The following is a 24779-nucleotide window of genomic DNA, read 5'->3' as shown; positions in this document are numbered from 1 at the left end:
ATACAGGGGAGGACAGTGACTATGAGCTAAGCAAAGCAGCACTAACTAAGCATTTCTCTCCAGACATAAATGCAGCTTTTGAAATTTTCAGGTTTAGACAGTCAAAACAGTCAGCAACAGAAACCATTGATGAATATCATGTCCGCTTAAGACAACTTGCAGCTTACTGTGAATTTGCAGATATAGACAAGGAAATTCTGATGCAAATCATACAAGGTTGTGTGTCCTCTAAGTTAAGGAGACAAGCACTCAGAGATCCCACCATGACTTTAGCAAAGCTACTGGACATTGCACGTATTCATGATGCAGCAGAGAATCAAGCTAAACTTATAGAGAACACAGACTGTATACCAGAGCAGCCATCTTCTGTAGCAAAGCTCACTCAGAAGCCACATGTGCCTCACACACAGGCTGCAGCCTGCTACAACTGTGGAGGTCCTTATCCTCATCAGAAACCATGCCCAGCAAAGGGAGTAACTTGTCATAACTGTGGGAAACAAAATCACTTTGCAAAAGTCTGCAGATCAAAATCACAATCTTCTCTCTCTGCTAAACAAGCCTGGCCACAGAAAGTTCAGGCAGTGCAGTCAGTGTCCCCTGCTGATCAGCCCAGCAGCACCTACTTATTCTCAGTGACTGAGGGGTCTCACAAGGTGCATGCAATGTCTAATCCCAAACAAGTCATCTTAATACATGGCAATCCGGTGGAGACACTGGTAGATACAGGGGCGTCTGTCAATGTTATTAGTCATGCCACTTATAGCCAGCTACAGAACAAACCTGCTTTGCAATGTACTAACCTGAAGATATATCCTTATGGTTCAGCTACTGCATTACCCCTATGTGGCAAATTTCAGGCATTACTAACGGCTGATGGGAAATCCATCACGGACACTTTCTATGTAGTGGAGTGTTCTGCAGACTCTTCTCAGCTGCAGTAGTGCGGTATCTCTGGGCCTAGTGAAACTGGCAAACAGCGTAACACACTCTTCTGTCCAAACTATTAGGCAGAAATATCCTCAACTCTTTCAAGGCCTAGGAAAGCGGAAAGACTTTCAAGTGAAATTACACATTGACCAGTCAGTCCAGCCATCAGTTCAACCTCACAGGCGCATCCCATTCCATGTCCGCAAGCTGGTGGAGAAAGAGCTACAAGACCTGGAGACAGATGATGTTATTGAACGTGTGGAGGGCCCAACTCCCTGGGTCTCACCAATTGTTGTTGCGCCTAAACCTAAGCAGCCTGGTAAAATCAGGTTATGTGTGGATATGCGACATGCCAATCGAGCCATTCAAAGAGAAAGGCACATTACGCCTACCATTGATGACATTCTCACAGATCTAAATGGTGCAAAAGTATTCTCAAAAATTGATCTAAAATCTGGTTATCATCAGCTTGAATTGCACCCAGACTCCAGATATATCACAACTTTTAGCACTCATGTCGGTCTAAGAAGGTTCAAGAGGCTGAATTTTGGCATTTCATCGGCTGCAGAAATCTTTCAGAATGTTATCAGGCAGGTTCTTTCAGGAATACCTGGAGTCCTCAATGTTAGTGATGACATCCTTATCTTTGGCACAACCCAAGAGGAACATGGCAATCACCTAGAACAAGTCTTTCAGAGACTGCAAACCTGCAATTTAACCGTAAATCCGTCAAAATGCGAGTTCAACAAGACGTCATTGGCTTTTTTGGCTACATTTTTTCTGAAAACGGTGTTTCTGCGGACCCTGAGAAAGTAGCAGCCATAACCTCTGCTAGCCAGCCACAAAATGTCTCAGATGTTCGAAGTTTTCTTGGTCTGGTCACATACTGTGGACGATTCATACCTGATCTGGCTACTGTTTCTGAACCCCTACGACAACTCACTAAAAAGGATACTCCTTGGTCATGGACAGTCGAACATCAATCAGCATTTGATACACTAAAGTCCAGTCTTTCTAGTGACACAGTCATGGCCTATTTTGACCCACTAAAGTCTACTGAGCTCATTGTGGATGCCAGTCCTGTAGGCCTTGGTGCAATTTTAACTCAGATGTCCAAACTGGCAGTATCTCTACAGTCTCCTATGCGAGAAAGGCTTTAACAGAAACGGAACAGCGCTATTCTCAAACTGAGAGGGAAGCGCTCACAGTTGTATGGGGATGCCTTCATTTTCATCTTTACCTCTTTGGTTGTCCATTCACAGTGGTCAGTGATCATAAACCACTCATTCCAATCTTCAATAAACATTCATCAAAGCCACCCCCACGACTTGAACGCTGGCTACTCCGCCTGCAGAACTATCGCTTTCACTTGAGATATGAGGCAGGAGCTGGGAACCCTGCAGACTATTTTTCAAGACACCCTTCACCACAGTCTACCAAAGATGACTTGCCCGCCACTGTCTTAGCTGAGGAGCCTGTAAATTTCATTGTTACCCATTCTGTGCCAAGAGCAATGACCCTCGAAGAAATTAAACATGCGGTGGATTCTGATCCCCAACTTCAGTTGGTAATTGACACTGTTCGGTCTAAGAACTGGAACTCTTTTCTAGCTGACACTCGTCTTCAACCGCAGGGCCAAACAGCATATTTACAGGCCTTCTTTAATGCAAGACACTCTCTCTCTGTATCTGACTCAAACATACTACTGCGTGACAACCGCCTGGTCATACCTCAGAAACTTCAGAGTAGAGTGATCGATCTGGCACGAGGCCCATCAAGGTGTAGTTAAAACAAAGCAGTTACTTAGGGAGAAAGTATGGTTTCCTGGACTAGATAAACAAGTGGAAGCTCTTATTGCCACATGTATACCTTGCCAAGCAACTACGGTGGACCATAGCCGAGCACCAGTACAAATGACACCTCTGCCAGACAATCCATGGACTGCTGTGAGTGTTGATTTCTGCACTTTGCCAGATCATTCCTATTTACTGGTTGTCATAGATGATTTTTTCTAGGTTTCCAGTCGTTGAACCTGTTTCCACCACCTCTGCAAGAGTTGTCATACCAAAACTGGGCAAGATCTTCTCTGCATATGGCATACCTGAAACAGTGAAGACTGACAATGGGCCACCTTTCAATAGTGCAGATTTTCAGTCTTTTGCAACTTATCTTGGTTTTAACCACAGGAGAATAACTCCTTACTGGCCTCAAGCCAATGGTGAAGTGGAGCGCTTCATGCAATCAATCAACAAAACTCTTCGGATTGCTACCATGGAACACAAGGATTTGCAGCAAGAATTATACAGATTCCTTAGACAGTACAGAGCCACCCCACACTCTACTACAGGAACTCCTCCGGCGACTGCGCTTTTCGGCAGGCCTTTGCGCATTAAGCTTCCAAACATCCCAGTAGTTCACGTCCAGACTCCATTGGTCCTCAATGATTCCCTTGCCAAAGGCAGGATGAAAAGATATGCAGATAAGAGAAGTTGTCGCTTCAAACAGCTGGACGTGGGAGACTAGGTCCTTGTTATAAGGCTGAGACCCAGTGACAAGTTATCATCCCCTTATCATCCAGAACCCTTTCAAGTCACACACGTCAAAGGCAACATGGTTACTGCTCAACGCCAGGGTCATCAAGTCACACGAAATATATCTAATTTTAAAAAGCTTTGTGACTACAACCCAGGAGCAAGTGCAGAGGAGACAGATGATGGGGAAATTTCACCAGGTACAACTGGTTCAGCAACACCAACAAGAGACACCTCCGAAAATTCACAGACTGTTTCTGATAACGAGATGTCTCAACGCTACCCGACAAGGACGAGTCAAAGGTCACCAGCGCACCTCAGGGGCTATGTTCTGCAGTAAAAATTTTCTTGTCAGTTCGGACCTTTTATTTATTGTCCATTTATAATGTTTGCATTTTATTTATTTATTTTTATAAAAAGCGGAGAGATGTGATGTTGTTATAAGTTGTTATAAGGGGTTAATATGAGGGACATGATGGGGTTAATTGCTATTAATATGAGGCACATGGAGTTACTAAAACAAAATTAATCATCCCAAATGCCTGATATTAATAAGCATAGTAACCCCAGTATGTCCTGTGTACCTGTGTTTTCTTTTTTTAGTTTCACTTTCCTGGAGCTTCTTCTCTTGTGTATAGGACGGTAGCAGCTCGGCAGGGGTCCATTTTCTGTATAGGGATAAGCCCCTCCTCCTGGGCTCTCCTCAGCCCTCTCATTGGTGGGCAGAGGACAGCTAGAGAAAGGGGGGGGGGAAAGCGTCCTGAGAGTGCTGAGTGGAGCCTGACCTGCAGCTTCTGTGTATCAGCCGTTGCTGCAGCTTCAGACATATTAATAGGGAAAGTATTCCACCAACAGGGGGCCCCTGAAAGTGCTGGGGCACTGGGCAATAATGACCCCCGAGTATAATGATAGCAGCAGTAGCGGCTGTCACTGGGCCCCTAATGTCCCGTGCCCTGTGGCAGCTGCCTCTGCTGCTATGGTGGTAGTTACGCCACTGCTTGGATGCCTTTCTCGAAGAGAACAATATTACGGATGATTACGATTCTAGATTATAAGATCACATTCAGCCAGGGTTTTTATACTGACTGCCAGATTGGAGTTGGAAAGGAATTTTTTCCTCTGAAATGGGGCAATTTAAAGCCAGGGTTTTTATACTGACTGCCAGATTGGAGTCAGGAAGGGATTTTTTTCCCCCTGAAATGGGGCAATTGGCATGAGCTTCATGGGTTTTTTTTGCCTTCCCCTGGATCAACATTGTAGGGTTATAGGTTGGACTTGATGGACTGATGTCTTCATCCAACCTCATCTACTATGTAACCATGTAACCTGTAACATCTGCTGGTAAGAGATCTCAGTGTCTGGTTTACTGTGATTTGTGGTGTGCTGTGTGTTTGGCATTTCCCAACCACTACCACTCTGACCAGCAGTGCAGCCAAGTCCATGCCCACCATTGGGGGCTCTGGTGAACACCATTGTGGGGTTGGAGTTGGTGTGGCCTGGGGGGAGTTAAACACACAACGCCGTGTTGACCATTTAAATCAGTGTATCTAGTACTGGTTCGCACTTTGGCTCTGAACTGCATCTGTTATCCTAACAATATGTAAGTGACATGTTCTGTAGTCAGGTAGTATATATGTGACATGTTGCTGGCTTGCACCAGAATTAATAAGAGGCGCGGTGTCAGGCTCTGGCCTCTTAGTATTTTTGATACATCTCAGGAGGTCCTGTGTGACAGAATTGAGATATAGACCTGTCAACTACAGCTTTAGATTTCAGCTATTGCTCATGCCAGTATTCTGACATTAATGAAGGGAGTTGTTTGGATTTTCTTATTTCTTTATGGTCTATCTCCTATAAATATCAGATGATAGAAGGCTGACACCTGTCCCCCATACTGATCATCTGTATGGAGTCGCTGAATTCCTCACACTGTCAGCTTTTATTTTCTCTTTTTCTTTTCATGTAGATTGTACAATATAGTCTTTGTATCAGTATGTCTTTGTAGAATGTGAGGAAATCCACGCAAACACAGGGAGAAGATACAAACTCCTTGCAGATGTCGTTCCTGGCAGGATTCGAACCCAGGACTCCAGCGCTGCAAGGCTGCAGTGCTAACCACTGAGCCACCGTGTAGCCCCCACACACTGTCAGCTTTCTAGCGGCATATAATACTGCTGATGTTAGAGGACATGAAAGGTCTTCTTTATCCTCAGTCTTCATGACCCCGGACTCATAACTTCCAGGTGTGTGCATTTTTGGGCAAAGTGCGACAACAACGCATGAGTAAAAAAGTTACAATTTTGTTGCACAAAACATTTTTTTGCGCAACAAAAATTGTCTTTTTCTGCCGGTTGTGCCTGAAAAGAGGTTTACAATATATAATAAATCTGTCTCAGTGATGAACAAGTGTTTGTGTAAATTATTAAGAAGTATAACCTCTACTGGAGAGCAGTTCAATTTTGTCTTTTTGCTGAATCAATTGGGGAGGTTGCCAGTCCCTCATAGAACGCACCCTTCCATAGCTCATGACCTGAGTGCTACCTGACCTATATTTTTGCACACAGTGGCAACCCTGACAGTGACACCCCTGCAGAGACCCCTCTGTGGGACACTCCCAGCCTACCTGACCTTTATAGATTGCCTGACATAGTGGGGTAGAGGGCCCTGCCCGCGAGGGCTCACAATCTATGGAGGAAAGGGGATAGAGACAGAAGGAGAGGGGATGACTGTACAGATGGCAGTGAGGTGATAGTGTTATTGGAGGTTGTAGGCCTTCCTGAATACGCCGCACTTTCACCAGTAGCTCCGGAACATTTCGGTAGCTCTTTAGGAAACGTTGCACCACTAGGTTGAAGATGTGGGCCAGGCATGGAACATGTTGGAGTCCGGCAAGCTCCAGAGCTGCTACCAGGTTCCGGCCGTTATCACAAACGACCATGCCTGGGCCCAGGTGCAGCGGCTCAAACCATATTGCCGTCTCATCGAGGAGGGCAACCCTCACCTCGGAGGCAGTGTGCTATCTGTCCCCCAAGCTGATCAGCTTCAGCACGGCCTGCTGACGTCTACCAACGCCAGTGCTGCAACGTTTCCAACTCGTAGCTGGGGTCAATCTAACAGCGGAGGAGGAGACGGTGGAGACGGAGGAGGAGAAGGAGGAGGAGGGTGTTCTTCCCGTGTCCCTGCCAGGAATGTTAGGCGGGGAGACGAGGTACACCGGGCCAGTTTGGGAAGCAGTCCCAGCCTCAACTACATTCACCCAGTGTGCCGTCAGTGAAATGTAGCATCCCTGTCCTCATGCACTTGTCCACGCGTCGGTGGTCAAGTGGATCTTTGTGCAAATCGCAGAACTAAGGGCCCGCCTGATGTTAAGTGATACGTGCTGGTGCAAGGCGGGGACGGCACACCGAGAGAAGTAGTGACGGCTAGGGACGGCATAGCGAGGTGCCGCAGTTGCCATCAGGTCCAGGAAGGCGGGAGTTTCAACAAGCCGGAACGCCAACATCTCCTGGGCCAGCAGTTTAGCGATGTTGGCGTTCAAGGTTTGCACGTGTGGGTGGTTAGCAGTGTATTTCTGCCGCCGCTCCAATGTCTGAGAGATGGTGGGTTGTTGTAAAGAAGCGCCTGATGGTGCCTTTGATGGTGCAGGAGAAGGAGATAAGACAGGAACAGGGGAGGATGAGGGAGAAGTCAACAAAGTGGCGGAGGCAGATGAAGTGGTGTCCTGGCTCGTCCTCTGGAGTGCATCGCCAGCACTGTGAGCAGTAGCAGAGGCAGTGGCATGAACGGCGGGCGACGTTTGTCCTGCCATTGCTGCCTGCCACTGATTCCAGTGCTTGGATTCCAAATGACGGTGCATTGAAGTGGTAGACAGGTTGCTCTTCTCAGAGCCCCTACTCAATTGAGAGGCAAATTGTGCAGACAACACTATATCTGTCTTCGGCGCATTCCTTGAAAAAACTCCACACCTTCGTGAAACGTGCACTCGAGGTGGGAGTTTTTCGGGGCTGGGTACAAACTGGAACATCTTGGGAGATTCCGGGTGTGGCCTGGCTTCGCCTAAGCTGCTGACCTCTGCCTCTAGCTACCCTTTTTGGTGATGCATCTGCCTCAACATCCACACTACTTTCTCCGCTTGACATCCGCCCTGTCCAGGTAGGGGTCAGTGTCCTCGTTGTCCACCACCTCCTCTTCCAACTCCTGTCTCACCTCCTCCTCCTGCACAATGCGCATGTCAACTGGCTGCCCTGACGGCAACTGCGTCTCATCGTCGTCGATGAGGGTGGGCTGCTGGTCATCCGCCACCAAATCGAATGGAAATGGAGGAGACTCCAGTGTTTGAGCATCTGGACACAGATACTCGTCTGTTAGGTCCGTGGAATCGTGAAATGGAGGTGCAGGTTGCGGTACAGTCAAAGGAAGGGAGAACAGCTCTGGGGAGCAGGGACAGTTGGGGTTATTGTTCTGTGAAGATTGGGAATTTTGGGAGGAAGGAGGACAAGACTGTTGGGTAAGAGGAGGAGAGGAGGCAGAGGCTGACTGGCTGGTGGACAATGTGCTGTAAGCGTTATCCGACAGCCATTGCAAGACCTGTTCCTGGTTCTCAGGCCTACTAAGGTTTGTACCCTGCAGCTTAGTTAATGTGGCAAGCAACCCCGGCACTGTGGAGCGGCGCAATGCTTGCTGCGCCACAGGAGTAGGCACGGGACACCCTGTGGCTTCATCGCTAACTTGCTCCCCAGAACCATTCCCCCGACCTCATCCACGTCCCTTTCCGGGAGCCTTGCGCATTTTAATATGCTTTCCTTGCTTAAACACACTCAGAACCTGAGTGTATATGCCAATACCAATAAATTGAGGGTGTATGCAGGCCCCAATTTATTGGGTGGGATTAACACTCAGAACCTGGGTGTTTATGCGAATATCAACAAATTATGGGGGGGATGCAGCCCCCAATATATTAGGGGAATTCACACTCCAAAACTGGCACTATATGCCTATAGCAACAATTGAGGGTTGCATGAAGGCCCCAATATATTTTGGGAATTAACAATCAGAAACTGGCACTATATGCCAATAGCAAGTATTGAGGATGGTATGAAAGCCCCAATATCTTTTTTGAATTTACAGTCAGACCCTGGCACTTTATGGCAGTAGCAAGAATTGAGAGTGTATGCAGCCCCAATATATTCTTTGAATTCCCACTCAGAAACTGGCACTATATGGCAGTAGCAAGAATTGAGGGTGTATGTAGCCCCAATTCTATTGTTAGGGGATTTACAGTGTATTGAAGTTAGTTTCTGGGGTGAAGGTGGGGGGGGCACACTGTTGGAATGTGGATCGGGGGTATATAGGGTATACAGGAATACACTTGCACCGATTGAGCCTGTCAGTGCCACGTTACACTGACAAGCTTCTCCCTGGAATTTAGCTCTTACAAGAGCTGTTGGTTGTCTTCTCCTTCCTATCCTATTCTATCCCTGCCTACCAGAATCTAATCCCTAGCTAAATGGACGGAGACCTCCGTCCTCAGTGAATTACAAGCTCAGAATGACGCGAACCTGGGCGGCGCTGTTCTTTTAAATCAGAGGTCACATGTTTTCAACAGCCAATGGGTTTTTACTATTTTTTTCAATGTCACCGGTGTTGTAGTTCCTGTCCCACCTCCCCGAGTTATGGCCCACTTTATCACGCGGTGTTCGATTCGAACATGGCGAACATCGTGATATCCGATCGAACGTGTGTTCGATAGAACACTGTTCGCTCATCTCTACTCACAAATTCACCCATAGGAATGGACTTAATCACATGAGCAGGATGACAACTGTCAGCTCTCAATACTGTATTGCCGGCAGTAGGCTTTCTGTACAACAAGGTGTTGACAGGTTTTTTTTTTTTGTTTTTTTTTTAAATGTAGATTGTGAGCCCCACATAGAGCTCACAATGTACATTTCTCCCTATCAGTATGTCTTTATTTTGGAATATGGGATGGAAATCCATGCAAACACGGGGAGAACATACAAACTCCTTGCAGATGGTTTTATGCCCTTGGTGGGATTTGAACACCAGGACTCCAGCACTGCAAGGCTGCAGTGCTAACCACTGAGCCATCGTGTGGCCCCCCCGTGTTGACAGTTTTTGTCACAAACTGAACTCACTGGGTCTTGAACCCATGACGTCCTGGCTATGTTCTGCGGCCTTAACCATTGTACTATTTGGAATCCTGTTTTGTTCTGTGCTTTACCTTGTCTGGTCTCTTCTGTTGGAGTAATTGGTTTATTAAGATCACCTGTTCTGTGGCCAATCACAGTTTAGCCCGTCCTATATAAACTCACAGCTCACTCCATCCTGTGCCTGATTATTCTGGCTGTCTGCTCTGTGTTGCCCTGAACCTCACCACTGCCTTGCTCCTCCTGTGTACCGAACCTTGCTAACGCCTGACTACGGTTGATCTGCTCCTCCTGTGTACCGAACCTTGCTAACGCCTGACTACGGTTGATCTGCTCCTCCTGTGTACCGAACCTTGCTAACGCCTGACTACGGTTGATCTGCTCCTCCTGTGTACCGAACCTTGCTAATGCCTGACTACGATTGATCTGCTCCTCCTGTGTACCGATCTCGGCAAACGTCTGACCACGGTTTCTTTTACCTCTGAGGTACTTATCCTCCATTTATTATTATTTAAATACTGTACCATTTGGACTCCAAATCTGATACTGTAACTAGCATTGTTACAGTTTTGTTGTTCACATCACCTGATAAAGTTAAATCCAAAAAATTAATTTGATGTAAATGAAAAGAATGTGTGAACTGTAAATTAAATGAATTGTGATTTAAATAAGAAATAAACCCTGGTATGGGCGCTATACCCCCAGACCAAACAAGGAGCAGATCATCTATGTAGCACCCATACCAGTGAAAAAAAAAAAAAAAAAAGGATTAGAATGTGTATAAATGAATTTTCCCTCCCAATAAACCATGTACAGGTTTGCAATGGATGGTGAGAACGGAGTGCCCATAGGCGCTCCGCAAGTCTGTAAATAAAATGTTTTGTTAAAAGTAATAAAATTATGCTTGAGTAAATATGTTACCATTAAAATAAATTCAATGGTTTCTTCCGAGTAGGAGCTGTATTTATACAGGTAATGGGCTAAAGCTTCAACTGCCAGCGTATGGAGAATGCAGGAGTAAAGGGCACACACATCACATGTGAGCCACAAAAAACTATCCTGCCACTCAAAGTTAATAATAAGATATGTAATATCTCCTTACTGTCCCTAATGAATTCAGGTAAGCGGGAAACTGATGGCTGCAAGATTTGATCAAGCCAGGAGGCTAGTTCCTCGTTTAGAGATCCCATACTTGAGATAATGGGGCGCATGGGGGGGGGGGATTAACCCCTTTGTGGATTTTTGGTAATCCATAGAAGATTGGAATTATTGGAATACTATTAATTAAATATTGCGATTGTTTTTGAGTAAATACCCCTAATGCTATCCCTTCTTGGATAATTTCATTGAATTCATTGGATGCACTATTCGACCTTTAACCCTTTCCCGACATCCACCGTAATAGTACGGCGCTGCTGGGAAGGACTTCCCACAAACCACCGTACTAGTACGGCGGCTGCATGCTGCGCACACAGAAACTGTGCACACCATGCACTGCAGGTGTCAGCCGTATGTTACGGCTGACAATGCCCCATAACACCCGCGGTCGTAACCGGATCCGATCACGGGCGTTAACCCCTGAGATGACGGCAGTCTACATGAGCCCAAGGCCAGATATCCCACTCCACTCCGCACCCGACGCGCGTTTCGCCCGTTAGGGCCCTTGACAAAGCCCTAACGGGCGAAACGCGCGTCGGGTGCGGAGTGGAGTGGGATATCTGCCCTTGGGCCTACACGGTCTGTATGCAATTGTTGTTATAATCTCGCTCTTTCATTATTCATGGGCCTGTACATTCATTATAATTTGGCAGGGATTAACAATTGTGGTATATGGCTTGTGCTATTATAGCACTACACAGTGGTCTTCTTTCTGCTGCACTTATATCTGCTGTTCATTGTACATTTGCGGGCCTGTGTCTGTTATTTACTTTAACTTATTTATTTATTTTATTTTTTTTTATTATTGTGCATACTTACCATCATTCCCATCTTCACTCTGATCTTTTGGGTATTTCAGTCGCCCCCGTTTGTATTTTTGTAATATGTTGTATTGTTATATGTGTATTTTATGTAATTTTTGCTTAAACTTTAGTGATTTTTTATGGTACTCCATGTGAACAAGGTGCAACTAAAATCCTGCCAGTTTAGCTCACTGGCCAGGTGCAGCAGTATAAGTGAAACACACACGGCTGCCAAGGGTTAACACTCACCCCAGGCCAGCAAACACACACACACTTACCCTGCGACAGCTAGGGGCCACCACGGAAGTCTTAGAACATTCTCCTGCACACAGCTTGGAGTTACCAGAGAGTTTGCATGCTCCTGCACACAGTTTGGAGACATCACACACCCATGCTCCCGCACACAGCTAGGAGCCATACATGAAGTCAGACACTACACATAGGCTATCTCAGAGACCATGCCTGCTGCAGCTCCACAAGCTGAAACGGCGTCTACCGCTCCTAGCCCTGGTGTAGATCTAACAGTTCAGGGTTTACAGGTCCTACCTAACAGCACCCAGGAGAAGCAGAGAAACCCCACACAGAGGCCTAGTCTGAAACCTGCCTGAGTACTGGAGCCTATCCCTGAAAACTACTGTCATTCACTCTGTGGACTTTGAGAAAATTTTAGTGGACAAAGTGTGTGCCCCCAGCGGGCGTCGGCTTACACTATTTAAAGGGAAGTCCCCGCCCAATAGGGGCGGAGATGATGACCTCACCGCTCATGCTCAATAGGGGGAAATGGCACTTAGCTTGTGAGCAGCTCCAATATGTCTGAGCATGCTCAGTAAGGTGACAGCTGGATGGTTAGACTGACCCGCAGGTGGCGCTGTGCGCTATGATAGCAACCTGCGGGACCCACTCCTAACAGCATCCTGTTGATACTAATGTACATGCCGCGCGGTAAGCTATCTTTATATTACTACAATTGATGTTAAATAACATTACCAACTATGTGGTTTTCATATTTACCTTACTAGACTGTTGTTCTAATATGAGAGTTTAATACAATTTAGGTTCTACAGTTTAGGGTAACATTTGGACTATGTAGCTCTTAAGTACGTTCTAAATTGGGGTACAATCGGCAGAAGTATAGGTAATGCATCCATACCGCAGCGTTTCCTTTTGCTAATGTGAACAAGTAGGGAGTATAACACATCAGTATACTAGACAGAGTTAAAGTTCAGATGGTGATTTGATTGATCACAGGTGATTCGAATTATGTAAGTCTCTGTGGGCATTAGAAAAAGTGGCAAGTTTGTTCATTGGTATTTGTATGCTCTGATGAAGAGAACGCTTGGTGTCAAGCCTACTCATTTAACTTGCTGCTTCACTAAACTAGACCGCATCCACCTTTGTACTTACTGCTTCCAGTCTTCACCTTCTGTTTGGCTACACAGATCTGTTCTGAGGAAGTTCTAAAGGACCGAAACGTCAAACTTATTGCGGATCTAGTCACTTTTTGTCAATCACCTTTGCATTGTGTCAATGGCGTTAACTACCATGTAAAAATAAAACTATATTTTCATTCACTCCAATATTGTGTGCAACAAAATTATTCCCTACTGAAGTTTCTGGGTTGAAGGACCCTTTTTTGTTAGCACCAAAATTATTATTAGTGTGCGGTACCACTGATTGTCCTTGTATTGGATAAGGGGTGGGGGTCATTGTATTGGGAATGCTGTATCCCAGCAACGGTACATCCGAGCGAGTTGGAGTCTCATCTTAAACCTTCCCGGATACCTGAAGTATCTCTGTACCAAATTTGGTGAAGATCGGTCCAGTCATTTGGTCGCGCATAGAGAACAGACAGACAATAATTCTTTTTTATAATATAGAGAAATATATGTAACACATGAAATATTGTAGATCTGTATTTATATCTACAAGACCCTCCATCTACTGCTCAGCCCGGTCCTCACTAACATCACCACAGGAATCTGACCCCATCTACTACATAATAGGACCCAACAGACATGATGTATAATACAATAAGTGTATCAGATGTTTGTCAGAACCTTAATACCACAGATAGATAAAATATAATAGTATTTACCTCAGAATCTGCAGGTTATGTAACACTGGTACAAGTCTCTCCAATCCTTCAGTGTCTAAGGAACATCCTGATATACTCAGTCCTTCTATATTTGTGCAGGTTTCCATGATGAATGCCAACACTGTGCAGTCTAGAGCTGACATGTGAACTTCAGAAAGGTCCAATCCTCTGTATGACTGCAATGATTCCAGCACTAGAGCCTTATTCCGGGTTTCAAACAGATAGAAGAATGTCCTGAGAAGACGTCGCTTCTTGTCTTTACTTTCCTCCAGCCTCTGTTCTTCTAGAATGGAGTTCTTCAGCCAAATGATCACATCTCTGGAGGCCTGAGCTGCTTGTTTGTCCAGGTATCCAGTTAGTATTGACCTGGTGATGGCGTCTGATAGACCACACAGGAAACGGAGGAACATCTCACCACGTCCATCAGGATAGGATTTGGCTTCTTCTAGTGATTTCTGTAACTTCTTAGGAGAATAATCAGTGTAATGGACCAAGGCAGAGAAGAATTCCTGAACAGTGAGATGTAAGAAGGAATAGGTCACAGGTTCCTCCGATTCCATCAGAAAACTTGATAAGAGCTTTGACTTATTCTCAACATGGAAAGAATCCAGATCTCGTTCCTCAAAAATAATCCTGTGATTCATGACTCCATGTTGTGCCATCCATCCGATGGACTGCAGGATCTTCTGAGCGTCACTTTTCTCCAGGCTGTGATTGGACAGAATGTTGGCGACAAATGTGGCAAAGAGTTGTGTGACTGTTCTGGGTAATAATGTCACCTGCTGGTCACTACTTGTGGTCTGGAAGCTTCTGGATAATACAGTACAGATGATCCAGCAGTAGGACGGGAGGTAACAGAACGTGTACAAGGTGGCATTCTGCTTCACATAAGTAAAAGCCTTCTCTGACAGTTCAGGGTTGGAGAAGAAATTCTCAAAGTAAATCTGTCGTTCTTCTGGAAGAAACCCAGTGATTTCTACTATTCTCTGGAAAACTATACAATCAATTGCTGTCAGTCTGGTTGGACGACTGGTCATTAGGACAGAACAACCAGTAAGAAGAGACTTTCTCACCAAACTAACCACCATCTGACCACAATGTCCGAGCTGTTTAGGATGAGAGCACAAGTGACGTGATGTGAAATCCATTGTATGATTGCTTTCATCTAATCCATCAAATATAAAGAGAAGTTTCTCTGGATCTTGTAAGATGTTCTCCAGCTGCTCCTCCAGATATGGGTACTGGTGAAGGATCATGGTCTCCAGACTAACCTTATCCAGTCTGTTCAGTTCTCGGAATTTGAAGAAAAAGACAAAAGAGAATCTTTGATAGAGATCGCCCTTCACCCAGTCATAGACAAACTTCTGCATCAGTGTGGTCTTCCCTACACCGGGCACTCCGCTCACCATTACCATATGTGGTACAAGTCTGGATCGGTGACACCAACGGAACATCTTGTTGGGTGAAATTCGCTGGAATTCATTTTGTTTTTCCTTTAAATATTCCTCATGTTTTGCCCCGGTCTCTATGAGCTCATTCTGAGAACGTTCCCTAAAGTGATGAGTGGAGACAATGACGAGGTTCACATAACGTGTAGAGAAGGAGAAACTTTCCTCTCCCTGGTCACATCTCGGAGGGTTGTTCTCTGTGAGTTTCCCACTTTTTTCATATAAATGTTTCTTGTGACAATTCTGGATGTCTGTAGAAATAAAAGTGAAAATAAGATGCTGAAAAAAATGTGATCACTAGTCAATTTCTCCCATGTTACATCTCCTCTTGGCTGTTCACATATTTGTAGATAAATTACAAAACTGTCCTCATTGTGTCTAAAATAAAAACTCAAATTATAGGAAAGAAAACAGCCGTCACCCTATAAACCACTTCTGTTGCCAAAAAAGGAAAAAAAAAAAACAATAGAAAAATATCCAAATATATAGACACAAACTGTATACTCATATACTGTATAACCACACAAATGCATGTACAGAGAGGGAGCGATATTGAAAATTTGGTACATATATATTTGAGCTCGAGTCCTGTAGGACCCTACCAACCTCCCTGGTAATAACATTAGTCCCCTGCAGGATTGCGCCCCCTCTTGGTGTACAAGTAGATGTTCTTTAGTATTTTGTACCAATGCAGCCACCCAGGCCTATTCCTAAAACTCCTAGAGAGTGGAATAGGAGGAAGAACGCACAACGTCATCAAGAGCTCCTACACCGGAAACCAGTGTAGTGTGAAGGTGAATGGGAAAAGGACGGCATACTTCCAACAGGCCAGAGGGGTCAGACAAGGCTGTAGCCTGAGCCCAATGCTCTTCAACATCTATATCAATGAACTGGCTATAGCCCTGGAGGCCTCACCAACCCCAGGCCTCACCCTGAACGACCGGGAGGTGAAGTTCCTGCTATACGCCGACGACCTCCTACTCCTGGCCCCCACCGAGAGAGACCTCCAAGAAAGCCTGTCAGTGCTGGAAAAATTCAGCACCACATGGGCCTACCCATCAACCAGAAGAAGACCAAAGTCATGGTATTTCAGAAGAAGGGCCACAATAAAGCCTCCACCACCCCACAATTCACACTGAACGGCTCCACACTGGAGAAAACCAACAGCTACACCTACCTGGGGCTGGAGCTCAGCCAATCAGGAAGCTTCAAAGCATCAATAGAAACCCTGAAAGCAAAAGCCTGCAGAACCTTCTACGCCATCAGAAGACAACTGTACCACCTCAAACCACCGGTGAGGGTCTGGCTGAAGATATTTGACGCAGTCATCTCCCCGATCCTTCTCTATGGCAGCGAGGTTTGGGGCCCAGCCACCTACCCAGACCAGTGTTAGAGTAATCTTATAGTTAGCTTGCTTGAGCTCAACAGTAGTGACTCCATTTTGGATCATATGTTACCTCTATATGAACTTTTGTACTCTTAGTAGATGAGCAAAACAAGTTGTTGTTCCATAACCCAATACACATATTTTATTCTTAGACATTTATCAGTTTTATACAGAGTTAAAGGATGTGTGGTAATGGATCTAGGAAGAGGGAGTATAGCATGTGGTCAAAGACAATTGTGGAAGAGGTCAGTTCCGGAAATACCCTCATTCTGCATCCCTTTTTCTTAGAAATCGTATGAAATCATATCCATAAGTATATCATGAGCCAGGATTATGCCATTATTATGATGAATTGGTTTATTGTATCTGAATGCTATAAAATAAACGGTCTCTGGGCGGAACTTTGCAGAGCTCTGTCCGGACACACAGAAGTATGACTTGTGTATCTGTCTGTAATGTCTGACTGTGCAATCTACCTGGTCGGTCCTGGGGTAAGATACCTGACAACCATGACAACTCTAACACCAGTCAAAGTGGGATTCCAGCCCAACAGAGAACTTCCACCTGGAGTTCTGCAAATACCTGCTCCATGTCCATCGCAACACCTCCAACATGGCCTGCAGGGCAAAGCTAGGCAGACTCCCCCTATGGCTCACCATACAGAAGAGGGTGCTAGCTTTCCAGGCACACATCCAGGGGAGCAAGCCTGACTCCTACCACCACCAAGCATGGCTAAGCCACCTGAGCAAACCAGACACTCACCAACCAAACAACAGCCAACCACCAAACCAAAAACACCAACAGATGATAACCAAGGCCAAAATAAAGGCGACCACAGAGGCAAACAGAGAGCGGTGCATTGAAGAATGGAGAAACTAAATAAATAACTCCAAGAAACTCACCGTGTACCAATCCCTACAAAGGGACTACACCATGGACACCTACCTGGAGAGAGTACGCCACCCCAAACACAGACAGACCCTGAGCCGGTACAGACTGAGCGCCCACAACCTAGAGATGGAGACGGGGCGACACAGGCAGACGTACAAGCCATGGGAGAACAGACTGTGCCAGCACTGTGACCAGGGGGCCCTAGAAGATGAGACCCACTTCCTGCTACACTGCACCAAATACTCAGCTGTGAGGGCCGTCTACTACCAAAGACTCTCTGCCCACATCCCAGACTTCATATCTGCAGATGAGAAGAGGAAACTCTACATCCTACTGGGAGAAGAAGAGGCCACTGGAGATCGCTGCCCAATACGTGTCCAGCTGTCACCAAACAAGAGGAAGATGAGACTCCACGGACTGTTACATTTATCCCAATACATCCACCCCATCCCACCTCCCCATATAGCGGTCACCAACTAAGAGGAAGACGAGACTCCACGGACTGTTATACCCCAAACCACCCACCCCACCCCCCCATACCCACCACTCACCCACCCGAATCCAACTCCCCCCCCCCCCCCACACACACACACTTTACTATCTTTAGCAATGCCAAATATCTATTCGGACATGCCAATAAAGCTTGTTTGATTTGATTTGAGTGGTCTGACCAGCATGTGATCATTATCTCTCTTGCCATGATATACAGTGCCTACAAGTAGTATTCAACCCCCTGCAGATTTAGCAGGTTTACACATTCTGCAGTAACTTGGCATTGTGACATTTGGCCTGTAGCTCAGCCTGGAAGTGTGAAATGCGCTGCAGCAAAAAAGAATGTTATTTCTTTGTTTAATTTTTTTTTTTAAATTGTGAAAAGTTTATTCAGAGGGTCATTTATTATTCAACCCCTCAAACCACCAGAATTCTGTTTGGTTCCCCTAAAGTATTAAGAAGTAGTTCAGGCACAAAGAACAATGAGCTTCACATGTTTGGATTAATTCTCTCTTTTTCCAGCCTTTTCTGACTATTTAAGACCCTCCACAAACTTGTGAACAGCACTCATACATGGTCAACATGGGAAAGACAAAGGAGCACTCCAAGGCCATCAGAGACAAGATGGTGGAGGGTCACAAGGCTGGCAAGGGGTACAAAACCCTTTCCAAGGAGTTGGGCCTACCTGTCTCCACTGTTGGGAGCATCATCCGGAAATGGAAGGCTTATGGAACTACTGTTAGCCTTCCACCGCCTGGACAGCCTTAGAAAGTTTCCTCCCGTGCCGAGGCCAGGCTTGTCCGAAGAGTCAAGGCTAACCCAAGGACAACAAGGAAGGAGCTTCGGGAAGATCTCATGGCAGTGGGGACATTGGTTTCAGTCAATACCATAAGTAACATACTCCACCGCAATGGTCTCCGTTCCAGACGAGCCCGTAAGGTACCTTTACTTTCAAAGCGTCATGTCAAGGCTCGTCTACAGTTTGCTCATGATCACTTGGAGGACTCTGAGACAGACTGGTTCAAGGTTCTCTGGTCTGATGAGACCAAGATCGAGATCTTTGGTGCCAACCACACACGTGACGTTTGGAGACTGGATGGCACTGCATACGACCCCAAGAATACCATCCCTACAGTAAAGCATGGTGGTGGCAGCATCATGCTGTGGGGCTGCTTCTCAGCCAAGAGGCCTGGCCATCTGGTCCGCATCCATGGGAAGATGGATAGCACGGCCTACCTGGAGATTTTGGCCAAGAACCTCTGCTCCTCCATCAAGGATCTTAAGATGGGTCATCATTTCATCTTCCAACAAGACAACGACCCAAAGCACACAGCCAAGAAAACCAAGGCCTGGTTCAAGAGGGAAAAAATCAAAGTGTTGCAGTGGCCTAGTCAGTCTCCTGACCTTAACCCAATTGAAAACTTGTGGAAGGAGCTCAAGATTAAAGTCCACATGAGACACCCAAAGAACCTAGATAACTTGGAGAAGATCTGCATGGAGGAGTGGGCCAAGATAACTCCAGAGACCTGTGCCGGCCTGATCAGGTCTTATAAAAGACGATTATTAGCTGTAATTGCAAACAAGGGTTATTCCACAAAATATTACACCTAGGGGTTGAATAATAATTGACCCACACTTTTATGTTTAAAATTTATTAAAATTTAACTGAGCAACATAACTTTTTGGTTTGTAAGATTTATGCATCTGTTAATAAATCCTGTTCTTGTTTGAAGTTTGAAGGCTCTAACTTATTTGCATCTTATCAAACCTGCTAAATCTGCAGGGGGTTGAATACTACTTGTAGGCACTGTATGCAGCTAGACTTTGTTTCATGAGAAAGTCCATCCCAGTTTGGATAGTAATAATGAGATGGAGATTACAGTAGGCTTTAGCCAATAGTCACTGGCTAGGTTTAGGTTACAACTCTAACCAATCATGTAATGCCAACGATGTTATGTTATAGTCCAACCTGCTCTTGTCTGTATTGTATTTAAACTACCTTTTCCTACCATTAAAATCAGAACTCACTTAATACACCAGGTGTGTGTGTGTGTGTGTGTGTGTGTGTGTGTGTGTGTGTGTGTGTGTGTGAGAGAGAATTCTCCAGGCCTGATATTTGATTTGTAACTCTGCAACATACCCTATTATGAGGACCCCTTGATGTCCCTAACAGTTGATTGAGGGCTTATTTTTTGCGGGACAACCTGTGCTTTTTATTGGTACTGTTTTGGAGTACAGTACATTTGACTTTATCACTTTTTATAGCAGATTTTGTAAGGTAAGATGGCGAAAAATTATCACTTCTTGCGGTTTCTTTAGGTTTTTTTCCCGACGTTCACCATGTACATCAAATATTTTTTTCTGTTTTTTTTCGTACAAAATTGTTAAGGACGTGGCAATACCAAATATGTTTTATTTTTCTTAATTTTTATTTAATTCATTTTATGTAGAAAAAGGGAATTTTGGGGCCTTTATAACTTTATTAATTTCACCTTTTTTTTCACTTTGTTTTTTATTTTTTTCATGAGTCCCTTAACCCCTTCCCGACATCCGCCGTAATAGTACGGCGCTGCCAGGAAGCACTTGCCGCAAACTGCAGTACTATTACGGCGGAAGCATGGTACGCACACAAACTGTGTGCCCACCATGCACTGCGGGTGTCAGCCGTAATACACGGCTGACAATGCCCCGTAACACCCACGGTTGGAACCGGGTCCGATTGCGGGTGTTAACCCCTGATATGCCAGCGGTCAACATGACCGCCGGCACCTCCGGGGTTTAGTTTAAAAATGGTGCCGATCGGCACCCCCCGCGCCGGTTTCGGGGGGTGCCGGTGTTCGTAGGGGGCAGCCCGGGGTCTGATCAGTGACCTCGGGTCTGCCCCTTCACTTACCCCATCCTCGTACCTGGTTGATCCTGCCGTAAATGAAGCTGTCAGCCTGTGCGTCTACACAGGCTGACAGCTTCCTATACTCTGCAATACACGTGTAACACGTGTATTGCAGCGTATATATAGTGAAGCAGTGATCAGCCGATCCCATGGGGACAGAAAAAAAAGTTACAAAAAAGTAAAAATAAAGTTTAAATAAGTTTAAAATAAAATAGAAATAAATAAAGCCCCAAAAATCCGTTTTTCCCATATAAAATGTTTTATTATGTAAAATAAAGAAAAATAGAAAAAAACATCACATATTTGGTATCGCCGCGTCTGTAATAACCTGAACAATAAAATTAAAACATTATTTAACCCGAACGGCGAATGTCGTAAAAAACTCCCGTAGAAAACCCCACAAAATAATGATTATTCACCACCTTTCCCTTACAAAATGTTCAATAAAAAGTAATCAAGTGGTCAGATGAAAACCAAAATGGTACCAATAAAAAGCAGAGGTCATCCCGCAAAAAATAAGCCCTCAACCAGCTCTGTCTAGCGAAAAATAAAAACGTTATGCCTTTCAGAAGATGGCGATGCAAAAATAATTGTTTTTTTCCCTAAATTGAATTATATACTGCACAAATAGCAACGCATTAAAAAATCATATAAATGAGGTATCACCGTAACCGTACCGACCTGCAGAATAAAGGTAACATGGTACTTATACTATACACTGCACGCCGTAACCGTACCAACCTGCAGAATAAAGGTAACATGTTACTTATACTGTACGCTGCACGCCGTAACCGTACCGACCCGCAGAATAAAGGTAACAGGTTACTTATACTGTACGCTGCACGCCGTAACTGTACCGACCCGCAGAATAAAGGTAACACATTACTTATACTGTACACTGCACAGGGAAAAAATAAATGCTAAAAAGCAATGCCAGAATTGATGTTTCCTTTTACATCCCACCCAGAAAAAGTTAATAAAATGTAGTCAATAAGTTACAGGCCCCAAAATGGTGGCATTGAGAAGCTCATCTAATACCGCAAACACGAAGCCCTCATATGGCCACATTGCCAGACAATAAAAATAAAAATCTAGCTTGTACAATGTGAAGACAAAAACCCCAAAAGTCGCCAAATTATTAGAAGAAAATGCGACTAGAAGGAAATGTATAAGCTGTGCGAGCGTTTTCAGGGGAGCCCCCATATTTACAGCTTATGAGGGATAATACAGCAGCGCTGATCCCCCAGAATGCCCCTCTTCCCCATCCGTGTCATAGGAGCTAGTGGGAAAATAGAATGGGGTTTGGTGTACCCAATTTACTCCGCACAGCTTACACATTCACTTCGGGGTTACTAATGCTCACCACATCACTTGATAAATTCTTTGAGGGGTGCGGTTTTCAAAATGGGGTCACTCTCTAGAGGTTTCCACTGTTTTGACTCCTCAAGGGCTTTGTAAATGCGACATGGTTCCTGAAACTGATCACAGCCAGATCTGCCCTCTAAAAGCTCCTTGGCGCGCCTTCCCTCCTGCGTCTCGCTGAGCGTCCATATATTAGTTTACACCCACAAGTGGGGTACTGTGGTAGTCCGGAGAACTTGCCTAACAAATTGTGGGGGGCGTTTTCTCCTTTAACCCCTTGTGAATGTGCAAATTCTAGGGCTAATCGAAAATATTAGTAAAATAAAATCAAATTTGAAAATTTCACCTCCATTTTGTATTAATTCCTTTTAAGCACTTATAGGGTTAAATTACTAGGTATATGTTGATTTGGCTTATTTAAGGGGTGCAGTTTTGAAAATGGGGTGATTTATGGGGGGCTTTAATACAAGGGTCTTTCAAAACCCCTTCATAACTGGATTAGTCCCTTTAAAAAATGGGTTTTGGAAATTTCTTGAAAATTTTGAATATTGTTGTTTCACTTGTAAATCTTATAATGCCCGACATGAAGGAGAAATCTGGGACATGAGATTTAGGATACAATTTTGGCGGTCTGACTATCTGTATGCAATGCACATCATTTCAAACTTTATAAAATGCATATTTTTCAAAATTTCCACCAAATTTCCTATTTTTTCATAATTAAACACAAAACATATCAACCAAAATTTACTACTAACATGAAGTACAATGTGTTACGAAAAAACAATCTTAAAATCACTTTGGTAAGTTAAAGCATTCCAAGGTTATTGCCACATAAAGTGACACATGTCAGTTTTGAAAAATCGAGCTTGGTCAGGAAGTCAAAAAGTGCCATCGGCGGGAAGGGGTTAAGGACACCTGAGCTGGAGATACACTGATCACTGGTTCAATACTGTAGAAGGCAATACAAGAGCATACACATTTGTTGCAGTCTATAGAAGAAATAAGCCTGGCCAGACCCGAGCTGTGGATTATAGATATCAGCACCCCCTGATCTCCCCGTGGGGGTTTCCAAAGGGAGTGGCAACATGACAGAGCCCCTTAGATGCTGTGGTCATGTTTGAACACGGCATCCAAGGGGGTAAACCTCCCCATCAGAGCTCAGGTCCAACCGGAGGTTATGGAGCAGGGTGTTAGCTGTCAGTAACAGCCAAGTACCTAGCGCCCAGGACGAAATAGTATGTGCAAGGTCACTAAAGGGTTAATAATAGGTAAATGTATCTACATAATATTTTTTTTAATACAAAATTTTATTGTTTTCAATGGATATAACAAAAACGGCAAAACATAAACAAAGGGTGAATGGCAATTACAACAGAGTGTACAATAGTAGTAACTGTGTCAACCAACTAATAGTCTAAAACAGTCTAAAAACAATCCAAAGTGGGGACATATATTTATTTAGGATGGTAATCAGTGGCGTAACTACCGTAGAGGCAGCGGAGGCGGCTGCCACAGGGCCCGGGCCATTAGGGGGCCCGGTGACAGCCGCTACCGCTGCGTTTTTTTTTTTAAATAGGCTGTTACGGGCCCTATTCACTTGCCGATCCTGGCTGGGCCGGGATTGGCAAGTGACACCAGGGGCCCCACAGACACTATCATTATACTCGGGGGTCTTTGCACCCCCCCGAGTATAATGATCGGCGGACCGGGAGAGGTAAGGGAACATAAAAAAACTGTTACTTACCTCTCCACGATCCTGCCAGGCCTCCGTCCTACTGTTGTCTGACGTCTCTGACGTCACATGAACCCGACGTCATTAACGAAGGACAGGAGGACAGCACAGCACAGGAGTCGGGGAACAGGTAAGAAGCAACAGTGTTTTTTTTTTTTTTAATGTTTTTATTCCCCGGGTCTCCGATTATTATACTCTGGGGTCTGAAAAGACCCCAGAGTATAATAATTGTTTATGGGTGTCCACAGAGGGACACTATAGGGGTTAATACTGTGTGCAGGGGACACTATAGGGGTTAATACTGTGTGCAGGGGACACTATAGGGGTTAATACTGTGTGCAGGGGACACTATTGGGGTTAATACTGTGTGCAGGGGACACTATTGGGGTTAATACTGTGTGCAGGGGACACTATTGGGGTTAATACTGTGTGCAGGGGACACTATTGGGGTTAATACTGTGTGCAGGGGACACTATTGGGGTTAATACTGTGTGCAGGGGACACTATTGGGGTTAATACTGTGTGCAGGGGACACTATTGGGGTTAACACTGTGTGCAGGGGACACTATTGGGGTTAACACTGTGTGCAGGGGACACCATTGGGGTTAATACTGTGTGCAGGGGCCACCATTGGGGTTAATACTGTGTGCAGGGGCCAGTAAGGGACATAATAGAGTGCGGAGGAGGCGGTCGGTCGAGGTCTTCGGCGTCAGTTGGGATGGGGGGGGGGCCATGTCAAAAGTTCGCCACGGGGCCCTGCCATTCCTAGTTACGCCACTGATGGTAATAGTCCATAGCACTTGAGTACATAGAAAAGGCACAACACCAGACAACAAGGAATGATAAGAAAAACAGGAAAGTAGTTGGGGTTGGGGATGAGGAGGGGGGGGAGA

At 45.1% G+C, this 24779-nt stretch overlaps 1 protein-coding gene across 1 annotated transcript in view; it reads right to left on the bottom strand.

Moving 5' to 3' along the window:
- Positions 1–24779, bottom strand: part of LOC142188595 (NACHT, LRR and PYD domains-containing protein 12-like) — a 336901-nt gene that overhangs the window by 292995 nt on the left and 19127 nt on the right. Inside the window, exon 6 of the mRNA XM_075261889.1 lies at positions 13682–15380. Within this exon, the coding sequence (XP_075117990.1) occupies positions 13682–15380 (1699 nt within the window). The remainder of the gene's footprint in view (positions 1–13681; positions 15381–24779) is intronic.

The sequence above is a fragment of the Leptodactylus fuscus genome, unplaced genomic scaffold, assembly GCF_031893055.1.
Source record: "Leptodactylus fuscus isolate aLepFus1 unplaced genomic scaffold, aLepFus1.hap2 HAP2_SCAFFOLD_57, whole genome shotgun sequence".
NCBI lineage: Eukaryota > Metazoa > Chordata > Amphibia > Anura > Leptodactylidae > Leptodactylus > Leptodactylus fuscus.
Note: the sequence above shows the minus strand (reverse complement) of the source record. Positions and strands in the feature narration are given on the sequence as shown.